This window comes from Myotis nattereri (assembly GCF_964212035.1).
Source record: "Myotis nattereri genome assembly, chromosome: 9".
Lineage (NCBI taxonomy): Eukaryota > Metazoa > Chordata > Mammalia > Chiroptera > Vespertilionidae > Myotis > Myotis nattereri.
In genome coordinates this window covers 615730-634828 of record NC_138084.1, presented here as the reverse complement: position 1 = coordinate 634828, position 19099 = coordinate 615730, and the positions used below count along the sequence as shown (strand labels likewise).

The 19099-nt window shown below is 68.7% G+C and overlaps 1 protein-coding gene across 1 annotated transcript in view; it reads right to left on the bottom strand.

Moving 5' to 3' along the window:
• KCNQ1 (potassium voltage-gated channel subfamily Q member 1) overlaps positions 1–13688 on the bottom strand; it is a gene marked incomplete at both ends in the record, with an annotated part of 88536 nt that extends 74848 nt beyond the window's left edge. Inside the window, one exon of the mRNA XM_081099271.1 lies at positions 13357–13688. Within this exon, the coding sequence (XP_080955397.1) occupies positions 13357–13688 (332 nt within the window). The remainder of the gene's footprint in view (positions 1–13356) is intronic.
• Between the last annotated feature and the right edge of the window lie 5411 nt (positions 13689–19099).

The window sequence follows — 19099 nt, the reverse complement described above, 5'->3', positions numbered from 1 at the left end:
CCTGCTGCCGAGCCGTCACCGTCACCGCAGACAGGGCGGGGCTGAGCCGTGGGCTGAGCGGGAGTCGGAGACGGGCATGGCGGGCGCTCTAACCACTGAGCACACTGACCAGGGCTAAGTTTAAGTTTTTATTTTTCTGACTAAATTTGTTTTTAAAACATACAGCCCAGGCGGCGGGGGGCGGCCAGGCATGGTGGCCTGAAGCCCGTCCACAGCAGCGCCCCTGCCCCGACGGGTCCGCCCGAGGGCCTGCTCGCTCGGACAGCCGCGGGGACAGGACAGACTCGGCCGTGGCCTTGAGGCCAGTCGGTGAGAGAGCCGGTGCCCACGGCAGAAGGCAGCTTCCTCTTGGCAGCACGCGTGGACGTGGGCCTCGCAGCGAGGGGGCCCAGGGAACCCGGACCCTCACGGAAGCCGTCCTCGGGCGACGCTGCCACCGTCGCTGGCGTTTAGGGGGCTGGGCAGGGGGGTGCAGGGGTCCAAGCCGAGTCCCCAGGATTGAAGGAGAAGGGGCTGCCCCCAGCACAGCCGGCGCTGGAAGAAGGGACCAGAGGGACGCGGACACTGGCCTCTGTCCCCGACACGGGCCGGCGGCGGCAGAGACGCGGCTGCTGCGGCTGAAACCTGGCCGGCCTTGACGGCCCTTCCCTGGCGTCTGCCAGAACATGGGCCTCTTTTGTCCACAGACGTTTCCACGTGACAATTACAGGAGAGCCGGAGGCCCCGTGCACAGCATTCGTGCAAGAGCCGGCCTTCCTTCCCCCGGCTGCGGGCACCGGCTTCCCTCACGGCCCCAGCCGCGTCCGGAAGGCTCTCCAGAAGGACGTCCGGTCTAATTAGCATATTGCGCTTTTATTATTATAGCTATGTTATCTATTTAGATGTTAATTAAAGGCAACAGACAACTGAAAAATAAAATATAAAATAAATGAGACATACAGCCCAGCCAGAGTGGATCCTTTGGTTGAGCGTCATCCTGTGCCCCGAAAGGTTGCGGTTTCAATCGCCTGTCAGGGCACATATGGAGGACAACCGATCGATTTCTCTCCTCTCTCTCTCTCTCTCTCTCTCTCTCTCTCTCTCTCTCTCTCTCTGCGCATCCTTGGGTGAAGATTAAAAGTAAAGTGCAGAAACTAAAAGAAGGCAGACCCCCATCACTCCTCGCTGGAGCCGCTCGCTGCCCCAGGGCTCTCAGCGTCATAGCCTCCTCCCCTCCACCTTCCCCAGCCCCTGGCTCCGCCTCACAGGTGCCAAGCACAGCCCGACCCCAGGGCCTTTGCACATGCTGCCTCCTCTGGCCAGATGCCCGTCCTTCAGGTCTCTGCTCAGTGCAAGAGGCTGGCCCTGACCACCCCTCCCCACAGGGCCCCACCTCGGTCTCCACCCCTTCCCTGCTTGCCACCTTCCCCGGCCCTCACCACCGTGGGGCCCGCTAGTCGCTGGTTCACCTCCCTCCGCCCTCTCTCAAACGCCATCTCCGGGGCAGCGATCCTGTCTCACTGACTCGTGGTTCCCCGAGGCCCAGGGCACAGCGGGCAGCGGGGGAAGGAGGGCGCAGACGTGAACGTGTCCTCCTGACTTCGCACAAATAACAAGATGCTATTTTTGCCTCATCCAAACGGCAGCGTGTTTCGTGGTGACGCCCGGCTTTAGAGAGAGTGAAAAGAGCGAGAGGCCGGCCAGGGAAGGAGGTGAATGGCGGGAAGGCTTCTGGGAGGGGTGCCCACGCGGTAGACACGCGGGAGCCCTTTGACCTGCCCGTCTTCTCGCACGTGTGACGCAGGGAAATAGCGCGGGCTCTGGCGAAAGTGTGTCCACGGGTTCGCATCGCGGTGCGTTTACAGGGCCACCAGGCGATAACCCAGCGTCCACAGGAGGGAGACGGCCACGGCGCCGGTTCAGAAACGGTGGAAACGCCAGGCGGCCGCGGAAACCCCGCTGGCGGAGGATGGATGAGGGGCGACGTCCACCATACGTCACATGATGAAAGGGACAGTGAGTGGTCATCTCACTTTCCCCTCAAGGTCACACGTGCAAGTGCACACGGACGACCCTGCTCACCGCGGAGCGTGCTCTGCGCTGGCCCTGTTGTCACGTGCTCCCGCCAGCAACCCCTGCAGCCCAGCGAGCACACGGCAAGGACCCACATTGTTCCCACTGCACAGAGGGGAGAGCAAGGCGCAGGCAGGATAGGCCAGTGGCCGGGGCTGGGGAGTCCAGCTGTGGACCTGCTTCTCACCAGACAGCATCAGGTGCTTTCACACACACATGCCCAAAACACACATGGGTGCGCACACAAACATCGTCACCTGTGTGCACATGCATGTGCCTATACATCACCTATGTGTGCAGTCACACACATGCACACATATAGGCATGCGCATATAGGCATACACACATGGAAACATATAGGCATACACACATGTACGCATACATGCATACACACATGCACACATATAGGCATACACACATGCATGCATACAGGCATACACATGCACACATATAGGCACACACGCACACATACATGCATACACACATATAGGCACACACATGCATGCACATATGCACACGCACACATGCAGGCCTGCACACATATAGGCACACGCATGCCCACACATAGGCACACACACATGCACACGCTGCCCTGGAAGGACGGACAGCAGGCACCCCCAGGTGGTGGCAGAGTCGCTTTCATTGTCGCCTGTGGGATCTCTGGAAGGTCTCCGCTCAGCATGTCAGGTCCATCATCGGAACAAGGCCCCTCCTGGCCGCACGTCCCCGTGGCGGCGGGACAGGGGCCGTGAGCAGCGACCGCAGAGGCGCAGGCCGCTCCCCTCAGTGCGCTCCCTCCGAGCGCTGGCACCGCCCGCTCCCGCGGCGGGACAGGAAGCCAGAGCGGCCTGGTCACTTCTCCTTCGGGCGGTTCACTCTCCGGCGCCCGGAGCAGCGGCGAGAGCAGCACAGGAACTCCCAGCGCCCTCTGCCCGATTCAACAGCCCACTTCCTGCGTCAGCACCGCCGGCCCCTGGGCTCCCCGGCCCCTGGGCTCCCCAGCCCCTGGGCTCCCCAGCCCCTGGGCTCCCCGGTCCCCTGGGCTCCCCAGCCCCTGGGCTCCCCGGTCCCCTGGGCTCCCTGGCCCCTGGGCTCCCCGGCCCCTGCGCTCCCCGGCCCCTGGGCTCCCCAGCCCCTGGGCTCCCCGGTCCCCTGGGCTCCCCAGCCCCTGGGCTCCCCGGTCCCCTGGGCTCCCTGGCCCCTGGGCTCCCCGGTCCCCTGGGCTCCCCGGCCCCTGGGCTCCCCGGCCCCCTGGGCTCCCCCATCCCCTGGGCTTCCCGGCCCCTGGGCTCCCCGGTCCCCTGGGCTTCCCGGCCCCTGGGCTCCCCGGCCCCCTGGGCTCCCCCATCCCCTGGGCTCCCCGGCCCCCTGGGCTCCCCGGCCCCCTGGGCTTCCCGGCCCCTGGGCTCCCCGGCCCCCTGGGCTCCCCGGGCCCCTGGGCTCCCCGGTCCCCTGGGCTCCCCGGCCCCTGGGCTCCCCGGCCCCCTGGGCTCCCCCATCCCCTGGGCTTCCCGGCCCCTGGGCTCCCCGGTCCCCTGGGCTTCCCGGCCCCTGGGCTCCCCGGCCCCCTGGGCTCCCCCATCCCCTGGGCTCCCTGGCCCCCTGGGCTCCCCGGCCCCCTGGGCTTCCCGGCCCCTGGGCTCCCCGGTCCCCTGGGCACCCCGGCCCCTGGGCTCCCCGGCCCCTGGGCTCCCCGGTCCCCTGGGCTCCCCGGCCCCTGGGCTCCCCGGTCCCTGGGCTCCCCGGCCCCCTGGGCTCCCCGGCCCCTGGGTGGGCCTTCTGAGCCTCCGGGGCCAGCTGGGGACACCTGCCTGCTCGCGGCTCCACGTGCCAGGAGTGCCCCTCGGGGCCAGGGCGTCCGCACAAGCACAGGCCTCGGACGTGTCCGCGCGGACACTCCACACCGACACTGGCCCCAGCACTCCCCGGGTCCCGCCAGCACGCCTTCCCGGGGACGGGGACGGGAGCGGCTCCACACGGCGCCCCCGCCTCGCGGCCCCTGCGCCTGAACTGCTGACCTTGACATTTTGACGCGCTCAGCGCGCTGCCCTGTGTCCTTCGCCGTGGCCTTATCTGCGGCCGCCGCAGTGAGACGCTGGCATGTGTCTGGCAAGAACACAGCAGCCGGGACAGCCGGCCGGGCTCCCTGGCGTGGGTCCGCCCGTTCCTGGAGGGGTGGATGCTGCCCGCCCAGGCCAGGGGCAGGTGCTGCCCCCGGAAAGGGGCCCCTCCCTCGTCAGGAACCCACCCGTGGGGCGGCTCTGAGTGCCCCCACCCCCAGACTCGCAGGTGGACGAGGGCACCGGGGCCTTGAGCTCATGACCTAGGCCGGTCCCACCACGGGCGTGCTCTCGGACTCGCGCAGGCTTTCCTGCCTCCGCGGGCACACATGCTGGTCAGCAGTTTTCTTTCTTCCTTTTTTAAATATGTTTGGGTTTTTTTTAAATATTTTTTTTATTGATTTCAGAGAGGAAGGGAGAGGGAGAGATAGAAACATCAATGATGAGAGAGAATCATGGATCGGCTGCCTCCTGCACGTCCCCTAGTGGGGATCAAGCCCACAACCTAGGCGTGTGCCCTTGACTGGAATCGAACCTGGGATCCTTCGGTCCACAGGCCAACGCTCTATCCACTGAGCCACACCAGCCAGGGCTTAAATATGTTTTTATTGATCTCAGAGAGGAAGGGCGAGCAGGAGAGAGAAACATCAATGATGAGAATCATGGATCGGCTGCCCCCGCACGCCCCACTCTGGGGATGGAGCCCGCAACCCGGGCCTGTGCCCTGACCGGGAGTCACACTGTGACCTCCTGGTTCCTAGGTCGACGCTCAGCCCCTGAGCCAGCCGGCCGGGCGGCAGTTCTCTCTGTATCTTGGCGAGGTGTTCACGTCAGCGCCTGCTCACAAGGTGAAGCTGGCAGCTCGCCCACGAAGGGGGAGGGAGGAGACGGGGCGGAGGGAATGAGGGGAGGGCGGCGAGGCCGGAGGAGAGAGGAGGCCTCCCCCCCTCCTTCAGGGCCTGTGCTGGGCGCATCCTGTCCCTGCCTGCAGCCGTGGGGACCAGTGTGGCTCTGCCTGGCACAGGCAGAACCTGGGCTGAGGCTCCGCTGCCACCTCCCGCAGGGCCAGCGGCAGGGCCTCCGGCTGACAGAAGTGGGCGCACACCGGGCGGAGGGAGGAGCTGGCCCTGGCAGAGCCGGTGCCCGTGTGACAGGTCAAGGTGGGCAGGGAGCGGGCAGCGGGAGGGGCTTCATCCAGGCCAGAGCTGGGGGACGGGTGGGGCAGGCAGGAGGGGGCCAGGTGCCCCCAGGTGAAGGCCCTGCTGCGGGGGGCGGCGGGGGGCCCCCCACGGGCGGTGCTGACCGGCAGCCACATGACCACAACCACCCCCGGTGCACACCCAAGGATCCAAACCACGTGCTCAAACAAAACCCTGCGGCTCGACGGCAGCGGCGGCTCCCAGACGCCCGGGAGGCCACCGAGGGGCCAGCACGGATGAGCGGACAGCCGAATGTCACTCGGCTTAAAGGCAGTGGAACCCCGACGCCGGCCATCCCAGAGGGCCACGCGCTGTGGGAGTCCAGAGACAGAGGGTGGACACTGGAGGTGGAGGGGGTGGGGGTGGGCGGGGACAGGGGCGGCACTGGAGGGGCGGGACATCGGAGGGGGCGGGGTGACGGAAGGGCAGGGCACCGGAGTGGGCGTGGCATGTGAGGGGGCCGTGTGCCGGGTGGGCGTGGTGTATGAGGGGCGGGATGCTGGGTGGGCCTGATATATGGGGGCGTGGCTGGGGTGGGCGTGGTATGTGAGTGGCGGGGCATTGTGTGGTGGCATGTGAGGGGGAGGGCGCTGGGTGGGCGTGGTGTATGAGGGGCGGGCGCTGGGTGGGCGTGGTGTATGAGGGGCAGGCGCTGGGTGGGCGCTGGGTGGGCGTGGTTTGTGAGGGGCAGGCGCTGGGTGGGCGTGGTGTGTGAGGGGCGGGGCGTGGTGTGAGGGGCGGGGCGTGGTGTGTGAGGGGTGGGGCGTGGTGTGTGAGGGGCGGGGCGCTGGGTGGGCGTGGTGTGTGAGGGGCGGGGCGCTGGGTGGGCGTGGTGTGAGGGGCGGGGCGCTGGGTGGGTGTGGTGTGTGAGGGGCGGGGCGCTGGGTGGGCGTGGTGTGTGAGGGGCGGGGCGCTGGGTGGGCGTGGTGTGTGAGGGGCGGGCGCTGGGTGGGCGTGGTGTGTGAGGGGCGGGCGCTGGGTGGGCGTGGTGTGTGAGGGGCGGGGCGCGGTGTGAGGGGCGGGCGCTGGGGTGGTGTGTGAGGAGCGGGGCGCTGGGTGGGCGTGGCGTATGAGGGGCGGGGCATGGTGTGTGAGGGGCGGGGCTGGGCGTGTGAGGGGCGGGGCGGGCGCTGGGGGCGGGGTGGGGACAGCCCTTCCCGCACGTGGAGCTGGCGGTTCGGAGCCGCGCTCAGGCTGACGCAGAAGTGAACCCGCGGCCGCCTGGGCCCGAACGGAAAACCGAACGACACAACTTCTCGGGGAGAACCGGAGCCACGCGTGCCCGGTTCGGCCAAGGTCCTCGGACACTCGCCGGCCCACAGCCCCCGAAGGACACGGGAGAATCCACGCCCGACGCTAAGACCTTCCCTCCGGAGGGACGCGGACGGGAGGCCCGGGCGGAGCGAAGCCAGAAGCTCCCGGAGGCGCCGGCAGCGCATGGAGCGGCCGATTCTCCCGTGGACGGCGCGGTGCACGCCTCGCCAGAGAGGGGTCGCCTGGCGGGTGCGCGGGGAAAGACAGGGCGCCCCGGTCGCCAGGGAAACGCGATCAAGTCGGGGAGGGGGCGCACCCCAGGAGCCACAGGGTGAGAGGAAGACAGGGACCTCCCACCAGGGGAGGGGCAGCTCCCGGGTCAGACCCACCCACCTGCGCCCTCCCCTGCGGCGCGTCCACGGACACTCCCCGGTGGGGAGAGGGTGCGGGGAGGGGTGGGAAGGCGGCTCCGGAGAGGGGAGGCCTGCGCCCGCGGGGCCCCGCACGCCGTGCATCCTGAGCACGTGCGGCTGCTGTTTCCGTGGCTCCGGTAACCTGCTCGCACGAGGTGCTCGGAGGCCCCGCAGGCGGAGCGGGGGCCGCAGCAATGGGGTCGGCCTTGCGCTCCCTGCACCCACCCAATCCACACGGCCCAGCCTCCGTGTCTGAGGCCACTTCCTGAGGCTTATCTGCCTCCCGTGGTTCCTCAGCGGACCGCCCCCCCCCCCCAGGCCGCACCTCGGGCCCTGTGGGGCCTTGCCAGGCGGGGACGGCCCAGCCCCCACCCAGGAGGGAGCACCCCGTCCAGCCCCTGGCCCCTGGGAGGGTCTGCAGGGCACAGAGGGGTGGGGCCTGGGCCCAGGGCGTCTGCCACCCACAAGCACCTGTCCAGGCTGGAGACTGGCCCAGGTGCCACCTGCCCCCCTCCCCCCTCCTGCCCCGAAGGCCCCCTCTCTGATCCAGGCCTCGCTTTCCCCAGCGCTAGGACAGGAGCGAGGCAGAATGCGTCCCAGTCTCCTCAGCAGGGGGGCACTGCCGGGCCTGCGGGCGACGCGCCCTGGGCGGAGGCCTCAGGAGGCGCAGGTGCTTTCCCGCCCACATGGGTGGCCTGCGGACGGCTGCCCTTGGCCGGACACACACCCCCGGGGCAGGCGGCACCAGCATCCTCCAGCTCCCTGGGGAGAGGGGTCAGATTACCAGCCAGGCAGGTGGCACCAGGAACTGTCCACATCCAGAGCCACCCAGTGAGGCTCAGCACCCACCACCGCCAGCCGGGCTGGCGAGGCCCCTCCCGGCTCTCGGAGGCACCGTGGGGAGCAGTCGGGCCTTCCCCCCAACCCCCGGGCTGCACAGGCTGGGGGCACACTGTCCCCACCCACCCACGCAGCAAGCCCTGGGCTGCAGGCAAGCCTGGCCGAGGTGCGTGCCGGTCTCGCCCACCCGGTCCATCGGGAGGCCATGGAGAGAGAGCCCAAGGCCATCCCCACCCCAACCTCCCACAGGCCTCCGGCCAGAGCCCAACTGCCCCTCCTCCTGCCCCTTCTTCCTGCCCCTCTGCCCCGCCCACCCACCCACCCCAGGCAGCCTGGGCCCAGACTTGCCCAGATAGTAGCCTGGGGCTCAGAGGTGCCACCCTGGGGACACCAGCCAAAGGGAGAGGCCCTGCCTGGGTCTGGGGAGGGAGCCCGTTCTGGCCACTGGCAGGCACAGCCGCCCCCCAGCCCGTTGTCCTGAGCACACAGCTTGCCCCGGGCCCATGGGGTGAGCAGGCACGGGGTGGGGAGCCCCGGGCAGCCCTATGCTGGGGTCCAGCCCCTGTGTCCTCGGGCCTGACCTGCTCCGTGAGCTGCCTCGGCCCTGGTGGCTGATTCCCTCCGATCAGACCCTGACGGGCCTGGCCATGGAGCAGGCGTGGTCTGAGGGCCACCGTTGCTGTATCGCCCCGAAGGCAGGGGGAGGGCCCGGGGACCAGCTGCGAGCCTGCTGTCGGTGCCAGGGACGCTCTCCCTTCCTCGGGGTGAGCCAGGCCTTCCGGGGCCCGTCGGGAGACAAGTGACCCTCCTGGCCAGACACCTTGTTCGGCCCCTCGGGACAAGCCGCCCGGATGACCCCTGAGGGGGCGGGGACATGGCCTGGGGGCCATCTCATCACTTCTATCATAGAAACAGCCATCTACCATTTTTAAACAACCAACATTTTTAAAGCAGAAAGTTCAGATTAAGCAAAAGTTTAGAAACCGCCACGCGGAACTCACACCCGGGGCGCCCCTGGCACCGCCTCCCGGGAATTACTCTGCAGGCCCATCGGGGGCTCGGGGGCCTTGCTGGGTGCTGGGTGCGGTCGGTTCAAAGTGGCCAGGACGAGGGCCCCGGCGAAAACAGATCGTGCAAGTCGAGCGGGCCAGGCCACTGGGGGCTGCGGGACAATCACGGATGGACGGACAGACGGGGCCTGCTGACACAGGACACGGTGCCCCCAGCAGCCACTGTGCACCGGGGCCGAGACGCAGACAGGAAAGGTCCTGCCGAAAGTGGGGTCTCGGGGAGCGAGAGGCCGGCTCAGAGCTCAGCTCGGCCCCTCTTGGAGCTCCCTGAGCGAGTCCCTGGGTGACCGCACCCCAAGGCCGTCTGGGGAGGCGGAAGGGCCCGGACGCCCTGGACAGCGTGACTTTGAGGTGGCCGGAGCTTGGCAGCGAGGAGGACGCGATAAGAGTGCAGGAGGCGGGGCCTGCCCCGGGGATGGCCAGCCAGGCCCGCAGAGCCCCCAGCCGGCCCATCCCCCGGGCCAAGGGCAGCCAGAACATTCCAGCGCTGCCCAGGAGGTGCCTGGAGGTGCCGCACTGCGGAGCTCACGCAGGGACCTTGAGCGGCCTCTGATTCGGGAGACTCAGGGCAGGGAGCAGCCCCCATCCCAGGCTGCGGGGCCCTCAGGGCCCATGTCCCCATGTCCCCGTCCAGCGAGGTAGGGGTGGGCCTCCCCAGAGACCCAGGGAGCCAGTCCGTCTCCCAAGGGTGCCCAGCAGCTCGGGACAGCCGGGCACAGCGACATGTCAGGTTCCCCACTCACCACACACACGCCGGGGCCTCCTGGACCCAACCCGCTCCCCCGGCCCCAAAGGCACCCCCCTCCGCCTCAGCCCCCACCCAGCAGCTCCAGAGGCTCAAACCAGGTCAGGACCCCGCCTGCCCCTAAGACCCTCAATGGCTGTTTGGTGCCTCGGAAGGAACCTGGCCTCCTGGCTGGGCTGCAGGGGCCCCGCTGGGCCCACCTGCGGCTGAAACGGCCCTCGTCCCGCTGTCCATCCATCTGTCCACCCACCGCGGCCTCTGCGGTAGCCGGGCCCCACCAGCCCCTCGCCCAGGGCCCGGCTTCCCGAGCTGTTTGATTCTCAGGGGGGTCACCAAGGAGCCCCCATGGCACCGGGTCCTGACCCCCACAAGGGCCGAGCGCATCCCTCCTGCTCGCCCTGCACCCCGGGGACCTGGAAGTGGGCGGGAGCATAGAAAGGACCCCCGTGCGCATGAGCGCTGGCCACCGCTCGGTAACGGCAGGGCCCTCACGGCTCCCACCATGACCCCGGCGTCAGCACCTTCTAGAATCCGAGGCCTTCGCTGGGAGCCCAGGCAGGAGGGAGGCTCAGGACCAGGCCGGTCAGAGGGTGGAGGGAGTTGAGAGTCTGAGGGCGGGCACAGACCGAGGCCCCAACACTGGCCACACCGGCTGTCCACACTCGTGCCCAGGGACGCTGACCGCAGGGACGTATAGCAGCCCCCCCGCCAGGGATCCAGGGCCCAGGCCGGCGGCGCCCACACCCTCGGGAAAGGCGCAGGGCTGGACCCCTGGAACGGAGGACCCTCTGCCTTCTAAATCTGGGGCGTTGGCTCGCTGGCCCAGGACACACAGAAAAGCTCTGTCACCGTAACGGACCATAGGACAGTGACCCACCCAGCCACGCGGGGGGCAAGGCTGGCCAGAGCCCCCCTGAGGAATGGCGTGCGGCCGTCCGAGGCTCCGTGCACCTGTCCGCCACTCCATCCACCCACCTGTCGACCCATCATTCCTCCTGTCCATCCACCCCAACCCACCGTGCATCTACCCAGCACCTCTCCCTCTGTCTGTCTGTCCACCCATCTACGCACCCACCCAGACAAGACCTTCTCCTGTTGTGCGGCGGCCGCGGCCCGCCCTCGCCGCTGGAGAGCTGGGTCCAGCTGTGCTCACGGGAGCTGAGCCCTGGAAGCCTGACCCCCGTGGACGGGGCTGCCCACATGCACGCGGTGCCGCTGCCAGGGGAGCCTATGCAGCCGTGAGAAGGCACACGGCCTCCCCACACTCCGCCGACGGGGCTGGGAGGGCGTCTGCGTTTCCTCCTTCCTGCTCCCGCGTCCGAGTCACAGAGAAGCCCCTTGGGGCGGTGAGCGTCTGTGCTGGGCCGTGGCCATGTCGTGGCTGTCGGATCCCTGGTGTGCCCGCCCCACCCCGTGACTCAGTTTCCCCCTCTGCAACAGTGCCCCTGAGGTCAGCGTCCACCGAGGTCAGGAGGCCCGTGGAGGTCGGGCCCAGGAGCAGGAAGCGGACTCAGGGGACAGTGGAGGAAGACCGCCCATCCTCGGACCAGGGCCCATGTGCTCCTCGCCCTCACTGCCCACTGCCCCCTCCGCAGGGTCTGCGAGTGGCAGGAGCCTCCAGCCAGGGGGGCACCGGGAGCGGCACATGGCCCGTCGACTGGCCTGCACTTTGGGAAGGCGGGCGGGCTCGGCCCAGCAAACCGCCGGGGCTGGCTTCCAGCGCGTCAATGATTAACACCATGAAGGTGCCGCCGAAGCCGCCGGAAAGTCCTTGGGCCGGGCAGGAGCGGAGGGCAGGGCGGGTGGCACCGTGCCAGGCGTGAGAGCCTCGCCCGGGTCCTCATCCTGGGACCCTCCTGCAAACCCCTCCTTTCAGCCGCCCGGGCACACGGCCGCCGCAGAGCATCCCTTCCCGCCCTGCCCCCATCCCCCAGGGAAGCCACCCTGCGCCCCAGATCCCGGGAGGCCGGGCGAAGGCAGCTCTGCTGAGCGAACTTCCGAGAGCCGAACAATCGGAACCAGGAAGAAAACACAAGTGTAAGCGGAGACTTCCTCTGGGCGGGCCGGCCCTCTTCCTCCCCAGGCACCGCCGGGGCCAGCGCCGGGCCACGCTCCCGCGGGCCTGCGTCCCAGGCGCCAACCCACGGGGTGTCTGGTGGCCCCTCACCCTGGTGGCCCTCTGGCCGGGGGCACTGCGGCACTCCCTGGCAGCCCTCTGCCCACACCGCCCTGCCTCTGCTGGGCGCCGGCACCCAGGGCCACGGGATGGGCAGGCAGCCGGGCAGGGTCCCCTCCAGGCCCCACCCCCGGGCCTCACGGCGTTGGGCCCAGCAGGCGAGGAGGGACCTCGTGTGCAAGTGGCCCCACAAGCCCGGCGCCGGCTGGGTGTTTGCAGAGCGGGACTGCTCAGGCGGGGTCCCTCGAGGTCACGGCACGTGACACCCCGAGACCAGCTCTGTGGCCCTGGGCGGTAGGGCAGGGGCTTGAGGACAGGGCCCCGTGCCTTGGGGACACTGCTCTCTGTCCCTCCTGCCACAGAGGGCATGAGGGCAGCAAGCCCGGTGCCGCCCGCACCTTCAGAGGCCAAAGGGGAGAGGCGGAGGCTGCCTGCCACCGGCCGTCCTGGCTCCCGCTGCCCCCGCGGGCCCCCAGGGAGAAAACAGGGCTTGGACACCCCAGCTGCCCCCGCCCCCCAGCCCTGGGCCAGGCGAGGCAGCAGGGACCGTGGGAAGCCAGGAGGAGGCCGCCCCACGCAGCCCTGAGACCGGCACGGGCACGGCGGGGTGAAGGCTCACAGAACAGACCAGAGGCTGGCACCGGACCAAGGGGCAGCTGGCGGGGCCGCCAGCACCAGGGCCACAGCGGGCGGCGGCGGGGCAGGCTCCGGGCGGGCACCATGGAGGGTGGCCCTGAGGCCTGAACTTCCTGGTGCCCCTGTCCCTGAGCCACCAGTGCCCTGCCCTGCCCCTTGCAGGCATGCCACTCCGGCGACTGGAGCCACCTGGTAACCAGGGCAGGTGCTGCAGGGAGGGCCCACTTCCTCCCGCCGGCTTCCTGGGGCTGGCACGCGGGGGCCCCGTCCCTCCGCACCACACGACACCCCCGCAGCCTCCCCTGCTTCCCCCAGGTTCTCCTGAGCTGGACCAGGTGTGAACACTCCCCCCCCCCATCGCTGACCCTCAGGGAACAGCAGCAGGCCTGCGGCCCTGCAGGGCACCCACCCCGCTGGGCAGGAGGCCGCCCCCACCAGGGGCCTGCGGGGTCTGGGGTCGGGGACGCTGAGCAGGGCGCCGCCCCCTCCGGGAGCTCCTGAGCCGAGGGCGCCAGCCGCCCCTGGGCATTCTCTCCCCGGCACCCAAGGGCGCGCTCCCTGGCACAGGTCCCTTCCCAGATGATTAACACCTGGAGTCCCGGCTGGGCCCCCCCCCTCCCCAGCCGGCTGCCCCCACGCACAGGCCTGGGCAGGGCCAGTGGGGGGCTCCCGGGTCAGCCAGGGTGTCCCTCATGGCCCCCAGGGTCAGACCCCACGTCCCTGAGCGCCAAGGCGCAGGCTCGCGGGGTTCCCGTTTCTCCCCTCCGCCCTCCTCCCCTCCCCGCGCTCGGGGGCGGCGGCGGCGGGGACCGCAGGTGGCGCGGGCCGCTCGCCCAGGCTCCTCCCCGGAGGCGGCGGCGGGAAAAGCCCCCGGAGCCTGGAGGACGGAGGGCGGGCCGGCCGGTACTCACACGGCGAAGTGGTAGACGAAGCACTTCCAGCCGGTCGGGCGCTCGAGGAAGTTGTAGACGCGGCCCTGGACGTGGGTGCGCGCGAGCAGCGGGCGGCGCGCGCTGTAGATGGAGACGCGCGGGTCGAGGCTCACGGGCGGCCGCGGGCCCAGGTCGGCGGCGGGCGGCGCGCCGGGCGCATAGAGCGCGCCCCCCGCCGGGCGCTCCTCCGCCAGCTCCAGCGAGAAGGGCGCCTTCCTGGCCGGCCCCGCGCTGCCCCTCCGCGCGCCCGGCAGGCGGCCCCAGCCCCAGCGCTTCCTCTCGGCCCGGGGCGGGGAGGAGGCCGCGGCCATGGCCCGGGAGGCCCGCGCGGGCCGGCCGGGCAGCGGCTCCGGGAGCTGCAGCCAAGGCGGGCGTCGGGGCGCGGAGCCGGCGGCCTCTGGTGCCAGCCCTGCCGCGGGGCCGGTGCCCGCCCGCCGGGCGTGGGGGCGGGGCCGGGAGGGGGCGGTGGCCACGGGCCGGTCCCTGGGGATGGCGCGCCCCGCCCCGGGCCAGACGCCCCGCCCCTGCCAACCGGCGCGCACGGGGCGCCCTGGCCCCGCGGGGAACCTGGCTCACCTGCCTGGTCCCGCCCCGCCTCTGCCCACCTGTCCGGCCCGCCCCTTTCGCATTCACCTGTTTGCCCTGCTCTCACCCCGTCCTCGCCCCACCCTCCGTGCTCGGCTCCGCCCGCGCCCACCTGCTCCCCATTCCCACCCGCGCCCACGTGCTCGCTCCCACGCCCACCAGCTGCGCTGCGCCCAGGGCCCAGCAGAGCTGAACCGGGAAGGAAGGCGCAGCCGCAGGTGCAGGACAGGCAGAGCGCGGGCTGGGCCCCGGCACCCACGTGGCTCCGAGTGGCTCGGAGACGCCTTGAGGGGGGAGCTGGAAGGAGGGGCGTCCTGTGGCTCTGGGACTGACCCTCTTGGCACGGGAGGGGCGAAGTGTTGGTCCCCGAACATCTGAGCTGCCCCGGGCGCTGGGCACACCTGCGGGGGGCGGGGAGGTGCTGTGGGACCTGGGAGGCCCGGCCATGGAGGTCAGGGATGGCCCGCGGGGGCCCTGTGGTGGTGGTGGGGGGGGCCTGCGGGGAGGCCAAGGATGGGGTCTGGGCGGGATTTGACGGATGGGCATGGTGGGCGCGGCTGTCTGGGCAGGTAGAGGCTGGCATTGGCACGATAGGGGCCTGGAGAATGGTGTTTGTCCTCCTGGCCGGGGGTTCCCTGGTTGGGGTGGGAGTGTTGCTCAGAAGGTTGGCTCAGGCCCCCACACTGCCCCTGGCCACCGCTGCTTTGGGGTTTGGGGGCTCCCTGCGCGTGGAATGGTCGCCAGGGTGGGAGGAGGATGGGGTGACCAACAGGAGACACCGCCTCCCTCCGATGTGGCACTGGGGCCTGAGGACAACCCCCCCCCCCCCCCCCCGCAGGAAGGCAGCTCTTGATGTTTGTCCATTCTCACCAGAGGGTGTTTCCATTGCTTTTCAGGGAAGGAGGGAGGGAGGGAGATGGTTAAACCCAGGTGCGTGCCCTTGACCTGGAATAGAACCCGAGACCGTCCAGTGTGAGGGCCGACGCTCTAACCCAGCGGTTCTCCACCTCGGCTGCACATGAGAATCACCTGGGAATCTTTTTAAAATCCTGATTTCTGGGCCTCATCCTCTGGAAATTCTGTTTCTTTGTTACTCATGCTGTGGCCCCACCCCATAACAAAGAAACAGAATTTCCGGAGGGTGAGGCCCAGAAATCAGGATTTTAAAAAGATTCCCAGGTGATTCTCATGTGCAGCCGAAGTGGAGAACGCTGCTCTAACCACTGAGCACACTGGCCAGGGCCGGGAGTCAGCTCTTGGTGGTGGACAGAGAGCAGTTGGGCCCTTCCCCGCCTCCCCCCTCGATGGCGCCGTACACAGAGTGAATGAGGGGAGGGTCCCGCCTGAGCTGGGCGCAGGGAAGCCCCGCGGCCGAGAGCGAGCCTGTGAGGCAAGGAACCGGCGAGGAAGCCTGGCTGGGAGGCGTGTGGGGCAGGATGCGAATGGGCAGCAGGCGGCGGGCGGCGGGCAGTGGGCAGCGAGCCAGAGGAGGCGGAGTGCCCGCCCCTGTGGGGCCGGGGAGCAGGGCACACGGCGGGCTTTCATTCGGCCACGCTGCCCGAGGGAACGCGTGTGCGAGGGAACAGTATCTGCAGGAGGATGAGGGGGGCGGGGGGGGGACCGGAGCCCCAGGAAGACAGACCGCGAGGCGCCCGGGCTCCCAGCCGCTCACTCTCCGGTGAGCGAGGCTTAACTGCAACGTTGGCGTGAGGCCAAGCAGGCTCCAGGCGGAGGGGTGGGCGTCCCTCCCCTCTGATCCCGACCAGGTGTGGTCAGCGGGGAAGGCAGGGAGGGGACGCGCTGCCACAGGCCCGTTCAGGTCACGGGCAGAGCCAGCCGGTGTGGCTCAGAGGTTGAGTGTCGACCTAGGAACCAGGAGGTCAGGGTCCGATTCCCCATCAGGGCCCAGGCCCGGGTGCGGGTTCGATCCCCAGTGTGGGGCGTGCAGGCGGCAGCCAATCAGTGATTCTCTCTTGTCATGGATGTTTCTCTCTCCCTCTCCCTTTCTCTCTGAAATTAATAAAAATGCATTAAAAATAAAAAGTAAGCCGCGGGCGGAGAGTGAGCGGCACTGGCACAGAGCCTCGCACGCCGGGGAGAAGGGAGAGCCGCGCGGACGGGGGCAGAAGGCGGGTCCGGTCCGCGAGAAGGGCTTCCTGGCCTCGGAGCACACGGAACTCTGGCCCATGTCACTGGTAACAAGAAAAATGCACATGAAGGGACCCGTGACCCCACCTGACGGGAAGCCCAGAGGGCCGTCGGCTCGGTAGGCGAGCCAGGGAGAGCAGGAGCGCGCGTGTCCCGGGCGGGAGGGGCCGGCGGAACTCACAAAGCGGCTCAGTCCATTGGGCCCGGCCGGTGAGTCCCATCTAGGCGCCGACCAGAGATGCGAGGAGAATGGAAAGTGATTGGCACCCAGGCTCTTCACGGCGACCTTGTTTTGTGTAGCAACAGGCAGAAGGCCCCAAGCGGGGTGAGGGGGAGTAGGCGGCAGGGAGGGGCGCCCTCGGCTATAGTGCCGCCCTGGAGCCCGTGGTCAATGAGAGCTTTGTCGATAACCCGCAGGGAGGGGCCGAGTCCTTGGGGGGCTGCTGGGGGCCCGTCAGGATACCCTGTGCTTCTGTGTATGTTTCCAGGTTTTAAAAATCGCAAACCCCAGCTGATGTGGCTCAGTGGATGGAGCGTCTGCCCGTGGGCTAAGGGCCCGGGTTCGATTCCGGTCAAGGGCACCTACGTCGGTGGCAGGCTCCTCCCCAGCCCAGGCCCTGGTTGGGGCGTGTGCAGGAGGCAACCAATTGATGTGTCTCTCCCCCTCCCTTCCACTCTCCCTAAAAATCACTAGAAAAATATCCTCGGGTGAGGATTAACAAAAGACAATAATAGTAAAATATAACATAGACGGGAAGAGAGACCATAGACAGGATTCCTTTAAAAAACATCGTCACCAGCAGCCACCCAAGCGCTGGGAGGCTCCTGGAGGGGCGTCCGCGCTGCCAGGAGCCTGCTCGGGGCCCTGGCCCTGTCGGCACAGGGACATGGGGCGGCGGGAGGCCCCTGCAAGCTCAGAGGAGCCCGTGGGGGGCTGAGAGGGGGGGAGGGCGGGCAGGTGCACAGGTGGGGTGCCCCGGGCTGGGGCTGGACTGGGCTCAGGGACGGGAGGGCCCGGAGTGAAGGGGGGTGGGCAGGGCCAGCCGTGGGCGCACTGGCTGCCCTCGGGTCCCCCCCGAGGAAGGCCACCTGCCCGGAGCCGCCTCCAGGCCTGCACAGGCCGAGGTCACTCTGGGCGAACTCACAGCCGGGGGCCTCGACGCAGAGGCTGAGGGGTCTACTGAGGCGCCCCTCCCGGCCTCAGAACTTTCTGGAAACACTGCAGGCACCTTCCCTGGGTGGAGCTTTTTTTTAAATCCTCACCCGAGGATATTTTTCCAGTGGTTTTTAGAGCGAGTGGGAGGGGGAAAGACAGACAGAAACATCGATGAGGATCATGGCAATTGGTGCCTCCTGCACACCCTCCCCCCCACCAGGGCCCGGGCCGGGGCGGAGCCTGTAACCGAGGTCCTGCCCAACCCCGGACCCTGAGGCCTGCAGGCCGATGCTCTGTCCACGCGGCCAGGGCTGGCAGCACTTTTCACTCCCCTCTGCTCACCGTGCCCCCCCCCACCCCCACCCCGTCCCTGGGGCCGGAGCCCAGCTGCCCTGTGTGTGGACTCACAGGCCCACACTCACCCTCCGGACCCGGACCCGGGCCCACGGCGCTGGCGGAGGGGGCTCCCGAGCGTGTTCTTTGCTCTGAGGTTGGGTCATCTGGCGTCACCCCTTCCTGCGGCTGGTGTCATGCTCCCTGTGCGCTGACGCTCCCAGAACGCCCCGGGGCACAGCCAGCGGACCGGCAGCAGCCACTCTGGGCAGAAAAGTCAGGTTTGGGATTCAGGGTCGGCTTCCACCGTGCGACAGCCTTGCTGGGGATTTGCACCAACGACTCGCACATTCAAGACGTGAATTCAGCCTGGCCAGTGTGGCTCAGGGGTTGGGCACTGACCTATGAACCAGGAGGTCACGGTTCGATTCCCAGTCAGGGCACAGGCCCGGGTTGCAGGCTCCGTCACCAGTGGGGGGTGTGCAGGAGGCAGCCGGTCAATGATTCTCACTCATCACTGATGTTCTCTCTCTCTCTCTCTCTCTCTCTCTCTCTCTCTCTCTCTCTCTCTCTCTTCCTTCCTTTCTGAAATCAATAAAAATTTTTTTTTAAAGACGTTTATTCATTCCGCCTGGCGGTCCAGCTGTTGTAGGACGCCCAGACTGACGTCTCCTCGGTGAAGTCGCCCCTCAGACACTCACCCTAATCCTTCGCTTTCCTGGTGACCCGAGACCAGCAGGCAGGCCTCTGGGAGCCAGGTGGGACCCTCCGCCCGCACCTGCGCAGTGTGAGCTGGAGAACGAGGGTGGGGCCAACATGCCCCTCATCTGACCCCTAAGACCCAGACCTGCCAGCCCTCACGGGTCCTCTGCCCGAGGGACAGCCACTGCCCACCACCCACGCCCTCAGCTGATCCTTCCAGGGAGCAAGCTGCGTCCCATCCGAGGAGCCCGGGCAGTGCCCGTCGGGGCATCTGGGAAGGAATCAGGCCTTTCCTTGCGGGAGAGTCAGATGGGCGGCTCTGGCCCCTTGGAGAATGGAGGGCAGGAGACCTGGACTCGGTGGCTTGCCCCCAATCCTCTGCGGCCACGGTGGGCAGGGTCCTGGCCAGTGCCGCGTCTCCCTTGCTGGGCTTCAGCACGTGGCCAGGGGGCTGGGGGACTGGCGCTCCGAAGCCATCCCTGGGCCCATCACAGAGCCAGCGCCCAGGCGGGGCTGAGCAGAGCAGACTCAGGGGGCAGGTGAGCAGGGCAGGCCAATGGGGGTGGGGGGACTGGGGTGACAGAGCCAACAGGAAGAATGGGGAAGAGGAGGCGGCAGGGGTGACTCAGCCAGCCGGCCAGTGTTTGGGACGCCTACTGAGTTCCCAGCCTTCCTGGGTGATGGCGGCGGGGGAGCTACGTGAGCGGAAGGAGAGGCCCTGCCTCCGGGGGATGGTGATCTCGTCTGTGAGACACACAGACGGAGGGAGAAGCCACAAGACGGCCACACATGCTCTGC